Genomic DNA, 16,196 nt, shown 5'->3' with positions numbered 1-16,196 from the left:
TTAAGGAGTCTATGGGAGCATAGGCTTACATTCATTCATTTGTTTATTTATTTATTAAGATTTTATTTATTTATTTGACAGACAAAGATCACAAGTAGGCAAAGAGCAGGCGGGGGATGGGGTGGACAGGCTCCCCACTGAGCAGATAGTCCGTGCGGAGCTCCATCCCAGGACCATGAGATCATGACCTGAGCCAAAGGTAGAGGCTTAACCCACTGAGCCACCCAGGCACCCCCATTTATTCATTTATTTATTTATTTATTTATTTATTTTTAAGTGAGGCAATGAAAGAACACTGAATGCTTTACCGCTGAACTGCTGAAAGCTTGTTCTGGAAAATGAAAACTTCAGAAAGCAAATTCAGGTATCATGGTCCAGCAACCCTTATTTATGAACCATGTAATGAGAGGTTCTAGGGACTCATCTCCTGTAACATTGTATCACATTATATGAGTTTCTAATCAGTTCAAATGCTGTTACCTTCTAGTTTTGTGTCACTGCAATTATTTTCAGAAAGTACACAGTTTCCATTAATTAAAATGGAAGTACCAGTTAGATGCAAACATTGGTTTGGTTTTAAGTTCAAGTTAAAACTAACACCCGCCTTTGTCTTGGTTTTAGTAAACCTATACATTTTTCTGCCCTATATTTTCATCTGTTGCTGTTTTAATTGCCTGACCAGGTCATAGATGTGGGTGTCCTAGGTGTGGGCATACTTTGCATACATTACAACCCAAGCATTAGGAGTCATTCAGGATGGGACAATGGGCTCATAGTCTAGGTGTAACACACACACACACACAAGGCTGACCCACCCCACCCAGGTGATGGGTGACCTCTCAATAGAGAAACAGCTAAAGACAAGGGGACACAACACTTTCAACTCTCCTGTGTTCGTGGCGAAGACTGACTAAGCCATCAGAACTAGTTCCCTGGATACCCTGGGACACTTTGTGTGCTGCTCAGGAGCCTTTCTTCCAGAACCAGAGAGTGGGCTTAGTGCCAACCCCCCCCCCCCAGCTCCATTCTGGAGAGGGAGGGCAGTCAGGAGACTGGAATGCCCCCTGCCTGCTAGAGCCCAGAAATGTGCTGCTGGCTTTCACGGAGACAAGCAAATGATGTGGTGTATGTGCTCCTAGTCCCTATTCTAATGTCTCCAACAATCTAGTGGTTAATCAGCAATTTGCTGCCCACCAATATGCAAATGAATGACAAGCAAAGGCCCTCCACATCTGTAATTATTTTGCTGATTTACAAGCCACTTTCCTCTCTGTGTAGGTTTTTCTGTATGTGTGCATTCATGCATCAGGGATTTCATTATTTTTAGAAGCATACTCTGTGTGTTTCTATGCTTTAATATTTTCCGGCTTCAGTAATTACTGCATATATATATATATATATATATATATATATATTTTCCCCCCCCTCCCACTACCACCTCCAAATGCTTTTGTTAGGGATTCTTTCCTTTGATAAAGATTGGAAAGTAAGATTTATCAAGGAGCTGAAATCCAAATTGCAGAGAGCACAAGATTGAAAGATGCACATTTCTATGCTGCCAAATCCTTATCTGGAATCGGGAGTCTTGCAATATTTGATTTTCTCCCAACCAGCTCTGGTGAGCCGAGCCACGATCTGCGTTATCCATCTGCCTACTTTGGAGCAGGGTGTTTTACTATTTGGCGGTTTAAATGCTTTACGTTTTTGCCAGCGCATTAAGAAAGGCTCTCATGTTAAATTAAGTCAATTAATAAATGGAGACACATTAAGCAATCAATTTTGTCAGCCTATCTCCCCAGCATTATGTATGGTTGGCTGTAATCACAAGATAAATGCAACGAGCTGATCTATGGTAATGTTCAATAATACATTCTCCGCCAGGCTCAATTCATCAGGGAGTTTCGGTAGGGGAGGCATTTGTTATTGGCTGTCTCTGCACCTCAAGGATAACATTTCTGTCCTTTTGATTGGCCGCCTCACTGCTGCAAGGTTCTAACCGTCTTATTTTGATGATGAATATGAAGGCACGCTAAGCCGGGCTGGAGCGGAGCGTCTCAGAGGCTGCGCTCCTTCCAGAGCCCAAGGACTTACAGCTTCTTCCGCTGCCTCCCTGTGCCAACAACCACCCCCCCCCCCCCAAAAGTTGTGATGCTTTTCTTTACCCAGTGCTTTGGGGCTGTGTTAGATCTCATTCACCTCCGCTTTCAGCACTACAAGGCTAAACGGGTTTTCTCCGCTGCGGGGCAACTTGTCTGCGTTGTAAACCCCACGCACAACCTAAAGGTGAGTTGCTGTCTATCATTTTATATTCGCGCAGCTCGGGTTCCAGTCTTTTCTCCGTTGTCGGGGACTCCCACATGAGCCTGGATCTCCCAGCAAAGGCTCCCTGGCTAGGGCTCGGACGCACCGGGTACCCGGTGGGGTAGCCCGGCTCATTCTGGCTTTCTAGGCGTCTTGTGCTCTTGGCGACAGCGTGTTGTTCCCCGATTTGCCAGGAGCACCTGGAGGGGTGGACTGGCCTCTTCTCCCTCTCCAGCACCCCCCGCCCCCGCCGCTGTCAGCCCAGGAGTGGGGTCAGGGTCACAAGTGAAGGTGGTGGAGGGAGTAGGGGGCGTCCTCTCCTTGCTCCCAAATATTCATGGCCAAGTGTTCAGGAGACAGGATTTGAAAAGTTACCCAAATTGCAGACTGTCCCATGTGTTTGGAAAAGCAGGCGAGCACATGGATTTTGGAAGCCCCTTCTGGCGGCCTCTGAAGTAGCTATGGGGGGCGGGGCAGGAACCCCCAAGAACGGAAGTGGGGACTGGGTGAGAGAGCTCCTTCTGCGAAGGGTTTATCGTGCTCAGCCTCGGTGTGACTGTGTGTGTGTGTGTGTGTGTGTGAGAGAGAGAGAGAGAGAGAGAGAGAGAGCGAGCGAGCGAGCTGGGAAGATCGGGAGGAGTTTGCTTGCGGGGAGCTGGCTGCGCCCCTCGCTCCGGGGACAGGAGGGGGCAGGATTTGCTTCAGTTGTGTAATAATGAAACCGGCTGGGAGCCGCTGCTGTCTGAATCACCGCAGGCCGCCGGCTGCGGCCGCTCCGGCGCCGCCGCCTCTGCATGTGTGCCTCCAGGCCAATGCCCTTTCGCCAAATAGCCCAAATCAGAGATCTGGAGAGACGGCCCCCCATCACAGCCAGGTCAGGGAGACGAATGAAGAGCTGTTGGCTTGGGGCGGTGGGGAAGAGAGGAAGACAGTGCCGGGGTGGGGGTGGCGCGGATGAACTCCCCAAAGAGGAAACTCTGAGCCCACCGTGGCTCTGTTTGAAATTCAACGATGGCCCCGATGGGAGTTGCTTTCCTGTCCTCCCCGCTGCGCGCAGGGCTGAGTGACAGGGAGGAGCGCGGGTCTGCAGCAGGAGCCACGGAACGGTCTCCGTGAGGACAGATCTGTCATTCTGACCCTGCTCTCCGGTAGGAAAAGTGTTGCTTGTTGCTCATCACTTTATAGACTCCTACAAAGCGTCAGACTCTCCTCAACCGGAGCCCCGCAGGTCAGCCCTGATGGGTGCCCATCCCTTCCCCTCACCCAAGTTCCTGGAAGTCCCTAGGAGGGACGGCTGCTCGAGGCGGTAGAGGTGGCCAGTCCTGGGTGCAGGAGTGAGGAGCCGCCTTGGGACTGGGGCAGTGCCCAGATCCAGGAACTGGCCCTCTGAGGTACCCAGTCTGTGACCAGCACCAGTCACTCTGTGACTCGGCTCTGGGGCTCATGCTCTCTCCTTCTTATGCACTTGCTCGCTCGCGCTCTCTCTCTCTCTCCTTCCCCTCAATCCACTGTCTCTTTTTGCCATCATGGCTTAGTTTTATAAATGAGAATTCACTGCCAGTCACCCTTAGCAAAGCAAGTGTATGGCGTACATACTAAAATATGATTCTGAATTCCATTTTATGGCCACTTTTGAGACCGCATTCAAACTCCCATTATTTTGTCACTTTACATTAGTTACTTCCCTGTGGCAAGAAATTTTGTTTACTCCTATTTTGCATTTTAACACCCTTAAAAATTGTTTATGAAACTTAGCCTTTTCCAAGTTTGGATTTATATGTTTCATTGACTGCGGCTGATGATGGAGGAGAGGGGTGCTGAGATCTTGGGGTGCGGTGGGGTGAGGTGAAGTGCATCTATGAATATCTTGCAGGGATGTCTGCTTGGATATTGGTAAGTTGTTCTGCTGCCTGAATCCCAGGAGTTCAGAGTCAGGGTGGAGGTTAGGGTTGGCTCACCAGCTGTGTGCCCTTGAAAGATTCGATCTCTCTGAGCCTTCCCTGCCTCACCTTTAAAATGGACATAGGAATGAATAACTCCATAGCTCTGGCTCACGGCTAAAAAGGATTACTAGAGGTGAACGTGCTTTCCAGCACTCTCTTCCAGAAAAAAAAAAAAAAAATCATGTTGGGACGCCTGGGTGGAGAGGTCAGCTAAGTGTCTGCCTTCAGCCCAGGTCATGATCCTGGAGTCCTGGGATCGAGTCCCACATCAGGCTCCCTGCTCAGCCAGAAGCCTGCTTCTCCCTCTGCCTGCTGCTCCCCCTGCTTGTGATCTCTCTCAAATAAATAAATAAAATATTTTTTAAAAATTATGTTATTGTGCATAACTTGTGGGGTTCCATGAGGAACTTGAGAAGTAGCCACTTAAAGCCTTGAGCCCACTTAGAAACCATATAAGCAGCAACATAAAAATAGGTGACATATGCTTTGGGAGGCTATTTCTGTGGCTCACTTTTTCAAATACATATTCATTTGGCTCTTGATTTCCCGTAAAAAACCACTTAGAGGTTTTGCTCAGACAAGCGTCAGCAAGGTAAACAAAGCAAGGTGAGAGTGTCTGATGCTTCGGGGGGTCTGATTCCCGTGCATCCTGCCAGGCAGACACAGAGAGCTCTGCAACCCAGAGCACCTTGATGGTGTCTCCATAAGCACATTGTGTGTTTCCAGGGTCCAGGAGGCCCATCAGGTAAGTCCTACCTGCTTTGCAAACCTGGGCATTGACACCCATTTGCAGAGATTTTAGAGCAACAATTCTATAGGTGCGTGGCTGGTCCTATCACTTACGTTAAAAAGCAAATAAAACCTCAAAGGAAAAGTGCACCTTCTAAGCATTAATTTCCATAGACAGACCACAGAAATATGCCTTGGATATAACAAGCTATGATCTACATGGGGGAAAAATTCTTTTTCTGAAAAAAACAGTTGTGGCGATGTTAGCCCTGAATAGCTTTTGATCTGTGGTGCCTCCCTACACTTGGTATGACAGGCTGGTACACGAAATGGTGACCAAGGACAGAGACGGCAACCTTGCTTTCAGTTTTTTAGGTTGTGTGCAGCTGCAGTTAGGGCTGGGAAGCCTGTGTTGTTCTTTGTGGAAGCATATCTCCACTTTGTCCTTTCCCGGTCTTTTTCCGAGAATGCTAACTGTATTCAAGGACCGGAGGCAAGTGCTGAGTTATAATCAAAATTCACTTACTGAGCAGAGAAAATCGTGTATTTACCATGCTTCTATAGGTCACCTTCATTCTCAATCTTATTATGGCGATTACTCAGTAAGCGATTACTTCAAGCAAGCTGATGCCTTTCCTTCTAAGTGGAAAGCAGAAGCCTTCCTTCAAAGGCAGACACTCTGGTTCAAACCATTACACCCCTTAAGCCCACCCCTAATTAAAAGGGCCATTTAGAGCAGCTGGACTGGAACACGAGGGATCAGAACTCCGGGGACCTCTGCTTTAAGCAAGGGGTAGGCAGAGGGAGAATGAGTAGCATAGCCCTCTCCACGGAGTACAAATGACACTCTGTGTTGTCCTGTGTCTCTTTCTATCTCTACCGGTATGGATGGCTCCTTGCACAGATAGGATTCCAAATGATCCCCCCCATTTCTCCTTCCCACTTCATGAAATGTGACCACCGAGAAGCCAGTGTCCCTGGCTTGCTGCCCTCTGCTTCATTCACAGAGGTTACAGAAATGTAGCTAGCAGGCTGCAGGCTGGCACTAGGGAGGGCTCCAGCTCCTGGTCCTGATTCAGCATTCCTTTCTCCCTTGTGTTTTCTGCTTATTTCCAAATCAAGAAAGCCTTTCTCTCCTGGCTCCTCTCCTATCTGCACTAGCCACTTCTACAATGCCCTGTCCAGGCAGGTCACCCTTCTCCCAACCCATCTCTAGGATGTCCTTCAAAGGGTGGGATGGCCGGTCCCCACACCCAGGCCTTTCCAGGGAAGGATCTGTAGCAGTAGCCAGAGCCCCTCAAGGGTCAGTCCTTAGTACTTCCCGAGCAGACTGTACCCGTGCTGAGACTGGCTGGACAACTTCCCCCTCTTAACCACAGCCCTTGATAAACAGGTTTCTAAAAGCCTAGCAAAAAGCATTCTGGCAAACTTCTGAAGGCCCCTGCCAGTACCATAGTCATTGCTAAGATCCCCCAGTGCCCTTCCCAGCAGCTAGAACCAAGGGTATAACTGCCCCACTTGTCCTGGAAGGCTACTCACACCTCCGCCCTGCTGGTCCTAGACCTCTTCTTTTTTCTTTTCTTTTTAAAGGCTTATTTGAGAGAAAGAGTACACCGCATGTGTCCGGGGAGGGAGGGGGGAAGCAGAACCAGAGGGAGAGGGAAAGGAGAAGAATCTCAAGCAGACTTTCCACTGGGTGCAGAGCCTGTCCTGGGGCTTGATCCCACCACCCTGAGATCATTAGCCAAAACCAAGAGTCTGATGCCCAACCGGCTGAGCCACTTGCCGCCCCCCAACCCAGACCTCTTCTTTATTGTACCTGTTAACCTTGGGCTTATGGACAGAAACACGCAGATACACACACACCCACACATAGGCACACAGGAGATGGGAGGGGCCTGTGGGACAACAATGGCTTTCATTTCAGTGCCTGCCTGACACTAAAGCTAAAATCCGGGCATTTTAGTACCATTACTTGAAGCATACACGTGTTTCATTCTAAGACCCGCCCAGCCAGTGTGGATGAATGTGTGTTGAGTGACGGGTGAAGGGGGGTGTTCTGCATGGAGGAGGTGGGGGATCACCCCAGGAGGGAACCGAGGAGAAGAGCTGTGTGGCAAAGCCCAACATCGCCTCTGCTGTTGGTGGGATCATCTTGGGAAATCCCGTTCTCGCCCTGGGGCTTCCACTAACTCTGCTCGACACATGCGAGGCAGGCGGGCTGAATGAGAGCTAAAGACCTGAACATTGTTTTTAGAGATTTAGAGGTGTTCAGCCTCGATACCTGTTTTAAAGCTGTTTAACGTTTCCGACAAGATCGTTTAATAGCTAGTGTGTGGCTTACTCAGCCTTTGTTGACATAACCCACCTCTGAGGATCCCACTGCTGTGGCCTGGAAATGTCACCATCTTCCTTCTGCTGCCCCGTCTTGAGTCTCTTCGCGGTTCATTAGCACCTTGGAGGGGCCGGGAAAGGACGGAGGGGGGCTGAAACATGGTGGTGGTGGTGGTGGTGGTGGTGGTTGCTCCCTGGGCTTTCTTCTGAAAGCTTCCCTGAGCAGCCTCTTCCAGCCCTCGGGTTCCTGTGACTAGTGTAGGATGCCCAGCTCTGTGGGCACGGAGCAGTTATGTAGCTTTTCTGGTTAATGATGATTGCAAATGAGGCTCCCGACTCCCATAACTAACAACCCCGAGCCCCGGGCAGTCATTTGGCTAGCTGGGAGCTAGTGATGGAGTTGCAGGAAGGCTGAAGCTGGCGCGGAGGGGAGGGGAGGCAAGGCGATTACCTCTGTACTCCATTTATCCAGCAGCCCCAAAGCAAATTCCATGCAACTCCCTTAACCACACAGCCCCTCAGAGTGCAGAAACTATGACGGAAAGGAGGGAACAGGTTCTGAAAGCGTTTCTTGAAATCCACAGAGGTCAGAGCTATTTGGATCACTACCGTGGGGTAAGGCAGAGTATTTTTCTAGCAATTAACAACAGGGGAAAAAGAATAAAATAAAATAACTGCCCGTGAAGGGATTTTACCCTTCACAAAGTCATTCTGACCCCAATAGCTCTGTTTCTCAGAGGCGAAACAGGTCTGTTTCGACGCTATGTGTCACCTGGAAGGGATTGATGTGGAGGACGGAGACCTGTCCTCCCACAGGGGCCTGGGGCTCGGGGAATGACAGGGAGCATGTCAGAGCTGGGAGGTCACACTTTCTTATTGGATAGTCTAGGAAACTGAGGCCAGAGAGGGGGAGCGATGTATATTTTTCCCCGAGGGCTGCTGTAACGAACTGGCACACTTCTGGGCGGCTTACAGCAATAGAAGCAAATGCCCTCCCAGCTCAGGAGGCCAGAAGTCCAAAATCAAGGTGACATCAGGGTGGTGCTCCCTCAAAGGCTCTCCAGGGAGGAATCTGGTCTTTGCCTCATCCAGCTTCTGGGGGCTCCATGTGTTCCTTGGCTTGTGGTCACATCACCCCAATCTCTGCCTCTGTGGTCCCATGGCCTTCTTCTGGTCCCTGTGCATCCTCTCCTCTCTGTGGCTATCCTACAAAGTGACATGGGACTGCATTCAAGTCAATCCAGGATAAGATTCTCCTCTCAAGATCTTTAATTTAAACCTACCTTTGGTCACATCATACTCACTCGTTTGCTCTATAAACTAATAGTCACAGGTTCCAGGCATCAGGATGTGAACATATCAGCTTGTAGGCCCCCCTTCAACCCACTGCGGGACTTTTGCAGAGTCAACCAACTGAGTGACAGAAATGGAACCATGAGTTGGGTCTCCTATTGCCAGGCCAATATCCCCTACACTGTCCCAGGCTGCCTCCAAATCAATCCAAACTAAATATCCCTTGCTTGCGTGCATGCCGTCAGAGCAGAAACTTGCAGCGACCCCCTTCCTGTGCCCCATCAGCCCTGGGACAGCAGTCTGACCTTGGGGTTGTATCACATACCCTACCATCCCCCCTTCACCAAACCCACATTTCAGTAGCAAATCGAAACCTCTGCATCCTCCTCCCCAATTCCCTGACCCCCACCCCCCACCACAAATCTCTTTCCTTTTTTTTTTGAATTATTTAAAAAATAATATGATTAACAGGAATGTATGCACATTGTATTTTTTAAAATCAAAGAAGGAGACGCATAGTCAAAAGCATAGACCTTTAAATCTGGCAGATCAATACGGATAGAAGAAGTGGGTGTAGGGAAAAACAAAAAACAAAAAACATGGTCTTTGGGGCAGACAGACCTGAATTCAAATCCAGACTGTGCCACTTGTAGATGTGTGTGACTTTAAACAAATGACTTAGGCTCCCAGATGCTCCATTTGCTCTTGTTTAAAAGGGAGAAAATAATATCCCCCTGCTATGGCCACGTAAGGCTGAAATGAGCTCACGTGAGGAGAGTGTCTGCCGGAGAGAGTCTGTAAACAGCAGTGGTTATTGTCAACATGGTCATTACGAGGAAAACAACTGCTTGGAAGCTGTTGGCAACTCCCCACCGACCGACCTGGCTGTCTTTCTCTGCCCTCCCTCCCTCTCTGCAAGCCTCCTGCTCGCTGTTTCTTGATATTTGTGAATTGCCCTTGGCCTTGAAGAGAACAATTATTGTTCATGCCTTATATAAAAGTAAGATTTGTCCCTACTGCATAGCTTCAGATAGAGCCCTTGAAATAGAGCATGGCTTGGGTTCTGAGCCCATCCGTCCCACAGGAGAGGGGTTGGGTCTCAGGAGGACAGAGGTGCCTGCGTCGGGATGGGATGAAGAGCTGGGTCCCCCCCCTGTCATTCACAGAGCCAGGAGCCATGCAGAACAGTCCCCATCTCCACCCATCCTGAAACTTGCCCCTCATGACTTATGCATGACTTCATTAGTGGCAGCTGAGTAGGCCCACGGGCAAGTGGCTCTGTGAGGGGCATTTGATCTGGAGGGTGGGGACCTGAGCGGAGTGACACCACAGAGAGATTCAGCGGGGTGGGGAGATGGAGGTGGGCAGAAACCGCACACGCCCGGGGAGACGGGACCTTTTCTCTTTGCACTTTAGTCCGTCCTGCCTTGAGAAGCAGCTTGCCTCTGTGCGGGGCAGGGATGAAGGGAGAACGGTCCTCCATCAAGGTTGACGCCTCTACAATCGAGGGAGGGCAAGAGAGATGCTCTCCCCTTTTGAGCCAAGGAAGAGTTCCTGGATCCCACTGTCGTAGGGGAGTTTTTAACAGTACTGAGCTCGGCCATTGACCTGGGTCCCCTGCACTCCAGCCTGAGTTTCCACCCATGCACAGACACTCACACAGTCAACGGCGAGTCTGAGGTTGCCAACCTCTTTGGACCCTGCATGGTGTCCAGTGGATGCAAAGGCCAGTGGATGGGGAAATGAGACCCCCAGCATGGCGGAAGAAAGAATAAGAAGGAGGTGAATGAGACCCTTCTGCCCTATCCAGTCTGTAAGTGGCCACTCCAGTCTTAGGAGAGAGGCAAATGGAGAAAGCAGTGTTGGGAAAGAAGAGAGTGCTATTCTAGCTGAGACCTTAAACTCTGACTTTTGGAGTCAGATGGATCTGGGGTCGCGTCCAATGAGGCTGCTTTCCTTGAGCCATCACTCTGACCTCCTCTAGCCAGCATTTCCTCACTTGTAAAATGACTGCTTTGAGGACCAAGTCATGTGACGGGCATCAGGTCTTGAGTGCAGCCGCTAGCACATAATAAATACTCCACTCAGGGGGGCCACCATTACTATGAAGCTGGTTCCGGTACTGATGTTATCTGGTGCGCAAGGGCTGACTGAGCTTCTTTTGCCCAATATGTATGCATGACCAAACTTCTCCTACTCCAACTGGACAGAGGGAAGGGGCAGCACTGAGATGACCTGTGTTGAGTGACTAAGATTTCAAAGCACAGTCTGTTCAGGGAAAGAGAGCTAGAGCGACACCCAAGTTCCAGGTCCTGGTCTGAAAAACAAGGACCAAAAGAATGAAATGACTTGCCCAAGGTCACAGCTGATGAGGGGCACAGTCAGCTGCTCTGTGACACCACACTGCTTGGGGATGAGGACGCTGGTCAAGGACACTGCCTCTCTAATATGACTTGGTGGCAATGTTGGACATCTTCCCAGGGGGTCCTTGTCCCCAGGCACGTGTCTGGATGGAAACCAGCCAGGCAGGGGTGGGGCATCAAAAGGTAAATATTCCTTGGGTCTCTCGTACTAGCACAAGTACACAGCGAGCACAGGGGTGAGGCTCCAAATGAAGTCACCAAAGCCATGAAGCCCTAGCCCAAGACTTTCAAATAGCAGATGGATCAAGTTCTACTATAAAAAAGCTACATTTTCATCTTACCCATGGGCCCCAGGTGAAAACACGCTCGGAAAACAGATCTGAAACCAGCCTAATGTTTTTAGCCTTAGAACAAGGTCCTTGTGGATCATTTAGAATTGTGGTCTAACTGGAAATGTCAGTTTTACTTGCAAGATGCTGTATCTCTTAATAATTCCTCTGTCCTTTAATGTATTTTTAATCAGGAATTTCTGATTAGGAGGGAGCTATGTGCTGCAGGGCTGTCTCCAGCCGAGGTACCAAGAACTCCAGCAAGGAGAGAGTAGCCTGTGGAAGGGGCAAGGCTGGGCTCCCCAGGATGAGACTGGAAAATGTCCTCTAGTGGAGGAGAGAGGCCATTGCAGACCCCATTTGAAGGGGAAGATGAGCTTCACTTGGCATCAGGAAGGCCCACATAGAGAGAACCATATAGAGATCAATAACAGATTTTGTAAGACTGGCCAGCAAGTCTGACTACCTGTCGCGCTTGGCAGCCAGACATCAAGGCCCCTGAGATCTAACTCCTACAACCTCACCAAAGATGTGCCAGGAAACCTAGAACCTCAGGGATCCTTTCTATAAATCAGGGTATATTGCGACTTACAGTAAGCTAAGCCAACTATACATCCCGAAACCTTTAGACAATCATTTTCTGCTATCGCAGGTATGCACACAATCACAACAATAATGACATTAAGAGCCCCCAAAGGGCCACCATTCACCGAAGGCAGGCTATGTCCAAGACCAGTGTTAAATCCTGTGCATTTAATTCGCACCAGAAGTGCTGTGTTATTACTGTTCTCCATTATACAGAACACCGAAGCGGAAAAAGGTGGAAGAGCTTGTTCATGGTGGCGGAGCCTTCTTAAATTAAAACGTTGTACTTTTAAGCACTTATTGCTAAGTCACCTGTTAGTATCTTCTTTTCACAATGAACAAGAGAGCCCGCTTGCTTGGCTGGAGGACTAGTATCAAATACATTATGTATAATTTAAAAACACTGAGGTGGGATCCTGACTTACTCACCCCTGTGTATGTTCATCAAGTCCACACGTAGATGCTTCAGCTCCTGGAGCCTGGACTGGAGGACGGTCCTGGGAGGCATTCTCCAGGCTTCTCTACGCTGCCAGGTGGAACCAAGCCCCTGCAGCCTACAGCAGTGACGTGACTCCCTCCTCCTGCTTCCTGGAATTGCCCTCCAAATAAACTACTGCACCCAAGTCCTTATCTTGGGCTCGATTTTTGGAGAACCCAAGTTAAGACTAGTTATGTGTGTGTGCTTCTATTATCATTATCATTATTATTATTATTATTATTAGCTAAGGTTTACTGAGCACTTATAAACTGCCAACTGCTATGCTAAGTGATTTCCCAGAATTGCCTTTTTTAACATCCTCAGAACAATGCCATCAGCCTATCCCCAGTTTGCACAGGAGGAAGCTGAGGCACACACAGATTAAGTAACTTGTCCAAGGAGTTGAGTTTAGCTGGTGCTTTTAACCTCTGTCTTTTTTTTTTTTTTAAGATTTTATTTATTTATCTGATAGAGAGAGAGAGATCACAAGTAGGCTGAGAGGCAGGCAGAGGGGGAGGGAGAAGCAGGTTCCCTGCTGAGCAGACAGCCCAATGCAGGGCTCCATCAGGGCCTGATCCCAGGACCCTGAAATCATGACCTGAGCCAAAGGCAGAGGCTTAACCCACTGAGCCACCCAGTCACCCCAATTTTAACCTCTGTCTTAAGCTGTCTCTCCCTCTTGATGAAACAATTGCTTGTCCTGGAATTTCCACAAAGAGCACAGTCTTCCAAATTCAGGCTCAATAAAAATGATGATTTGCATTAAGTACTTCAGGGAAAACTTTCCAACAACTTTATCTGCATTCCCAACTCCAAATTATTCTGCATAAAATAAATTTGTCCTCTATGACCATTTTTTTTTTTTAAATGGGTGCACAGCAAAGGAAACTGGCAACAAAATGAAGGCAACCTCCTGAAGGGGAGAAAATATTTGCAAATCATATATCTGATGAGGGATGAATATCCAAAATGTATAAAGAACTCAACTCAATAGCAAAAATAACAACAACAACAAAAAAGTAAAGATGGGCAGAGAATCTAAACACAGTTTTCCAAAGAAGACATAGAGATGCCAACAGACTCACGAATAAGTGTTCAGCATCACTCATTATCAGGGAAATGCAAACCAAAACCACAGTGAGGTATCACCTCACACCTGTTACAGCAGCTATTATATCAAACAACAACAACAACAATAAACAAGCAGTAACAAGTGTTGGCAAGGATATGGAGACAAATGAATCTTCGTGCACTATTGATGGGAATGCACATTGGTACGGCCACTATGGAAAAGAGTGTGGAAGTTTCTCAAAAAATTAAAAGTAGATCTGCTACCTGACCTAGCTATTACACTCCTGGGTATTTATCCAAAGGAAATGAAAACGCTAATTCAAAAAGCTATATGGACCGCTCTGTTCATTGCAGCATTGTTTACAGTAGCCAAGATAAGGAAACAACCTAAGTGTCCATCAGTGGACGAGCAGATAAAGAACATATGATATCTGTCTGTACCTCTCTATCTGTCTCTCTGTGTGTATACACACACACACACACACACACACACACACACACACATCTATAGATATCTATATCTATAGATACATATCACACAATGAACTACTATTCAGTCATAAAAAAAGAAGGAAATCTTATCATTTACAAAAACATGGATGGACCCTGAGGGTATTATGCTAAATGAAATAAGTCAGACAGAGGACACAGATACTGTATGATCTGACTTATAAGTAGAATCTAAAAAAAAAAAAAAAAACCAAAAACAAAATGAAACAAAGCAAAACTCACAGATACAAAGAACAGACTGGTGCTTACCAGAGGGAAGGGGTTTGGGGGTGGGTGAAAAGGGGAAAGGGGTTCAATTGTCCGGTGACAGACAGACCTATACTCATTGTGGCAATCATGCTACAGTGTATACAAAAATAAAATTACTATGTTGCACACCTGAATATAACATTATATACAGGTTTACCTCAATATAAGTAAAATAGATAAATGGTTACATGTTTTAACAGAGAGACAGATGTCTGAAACTAGCACTGACCCCCAAATCTGGGGCATGTGATTATCTTGTCCATACCTCACTTGCTTCTCAATGACAATGGGAGCTGGTTGACCACATCACAAAAGCAAATTGCTCTCTAAACATGGGGATAACATCCAACAGGCCACTTTTTCTCCAAGAAGAAAAAGAAACAAAGGAAATTTTTTTTTATACAAAAGCGAACATGTCCTTTAAGAGAGCCTCTTACTATGTCACACCCATTCTTTAAGAAGATCCGCAGGCCTTTGAAATTTCCCGTCTCGTTGGCCGCCATATTTATTACTATCTTTTTTTTCCAGAACCAAAGAGAAAGGAAATTTTGATGACCAATTTATATCTAATCTAAACTCAGCCTCCATCTTGATTCCTGGTAAACCTTTCCCCGAATTCCTAGCGAACACTGTCTCTTTCCAAAACTCCTGTGAGACAAACTGAGGGAGGGAGGCATCAGTCTGAGAGGTGAGCTTATCAGAGAGAAATGGAAAAATGTTTGATGTTTGTGAGCTTTGCTTCCAGGGTGCAAGCTGGAGAAATGCAGAGGAATGTTTATACTGACTTTGGAGAGCAGAAGAAAAACACTCAGCCAGACACTGCCAAGTGGAAATCACCAGAGTGAACCCCAGTCCCCTCTTCCAGCAGCCTGACATCTGGGGAGAGGCCTGGAGGGCTGCCATGGGGTTCGCAGGGGACGTGGATGTGGAAGGAATGACAGGAATTGTGAGGAAAATGCCCCCATTATGAGTGAAGTGTCATGGCACCCCATCCCCTATGACCCCTGCCCATTCCTGCGCCCCCCACGGGGATGGGATGGAAGACAGCGGGGCGCATACTGGCACCTTAGGAACCCTTGCCGCCTGCCATGCCTGGCCAGGCCTCCCCATAAACAGGCGGGCTGATGAGCACAATAAGAACCAGCCTCATTGAAGCCAAAGTGATACATCTGTTTGTGGTAATTAAATAAATGCCAGTTGGACCCTTCTCGGCGTGCTTACTGAAGCAAGTGCCAGATACATGCGGCTCTCCAAGAATCCGAGAGAAATTAGAGGCGAGAAGGCGAGCTCCCAGGCACTTCCACCCACTTCTTGAAAATACTTGGCTGAGGAGCTTTTCTCAGAACCAAGAGGCTGAGCTTTTCTCTGCAGTCTGGCTCGGTTCCTGCTGGGTCTTGAGCAAGTCATTTAACCTTGGCTTCTCCATCTGTCAGGTGAGAAGGTGACACTTGCTCTGTGCCTCCGTGCAAGGTGACCTTGGTGTGCAGAGATGGATCTCTATCATTGACCCTAACTCCAGGCTGCCTCTTTTCCGAAAAGGTTTGAGGCAATTTGCACCAAATGGCATAGTGGCGAGGGAAGTCGAATGGTGAATGCAAGTGGGTCTGTTGTAGGAGCCTAACCCGTTTATAGTGAGTGACAACAATTTGGTAGCAAAGGGAAATTCCATGGATGTATTTTAAACACCTCTCAATATACTGGAAAGATCATGGCCTCTGGACTCAAGACATGGTTTCAGATTTAGCTCCAAAGTTCCTGTGTGACCCTTGGCAAGTGCCTTAACCACTCTGAGCTTCATTTTCCTTGTCTATAAGAAGGCATGCAGTGTGAAGCAAAGAGAGGACTAAATGTGGCAAATAAATGGAAATGCATCTAGACCAGGCACCAAGCACATAGTAGTGTCGTCATAAACACTGGCTTCTTTTTCCTGCCTGCTTTCTTTCCTTCCTTCCTCTCTTCCTTTCCTCCCTTCCTTTCTGCCTTTCCCCTTCCTTGTTTTTTCTTTTCATTT

The 16,196-nt window shown here is 47.9% G+C and overlaps 1 protein-coding gene across 1 annotated transcript in view; it reads left to right on the top strand.

Moving 5' to 3' along the window:
* Positions 1 to 1,994: 1,994 nt before the first annotated feature.
* Positions 1,995 to 16,196, top strand: part of SIAH3 (siah E3 ubiquitin protein ligase family member 3) — a 68,297-nt gene continuing 54,095 nt past the window's right edge. Inside the window, exon 1 of the mRNA XM_032874001.1 lies at positions 1,995 to 2,283. Within this exon, the coding sequence (XP_032729892.1) occupies positions 2,149 to 2,283 (135 nt within the window). The 5' untranslated portion in view covers positions 1,995 to 2,148. The remainder of the gene's footprint in view (positions 2,284 to 16,196) is intronic.

This window comes from Lontra canadensis, unplaced genomic scaffold, assembly GCF_010015895.1.
Source record: "Lontra canadensis isolate GAN:19392208 unplaced genomic scaffold, GSC_riverotter_1.0 scaffold51, whole genome shotgun sequence".
In the NCBI taxonomy this organism is placed as follows: domain Eukaryota; kingdom Metazoa; phylum Chordata; class Mammalia; order Carnivora; family Mustelidae; genus Lontra; species Lontra canadensis.
The sequence above is the reverse complement of the archived record's forward strand: the minus strand, read 5'-3'. Positions and strand labels throughout refer to the sequence as shown.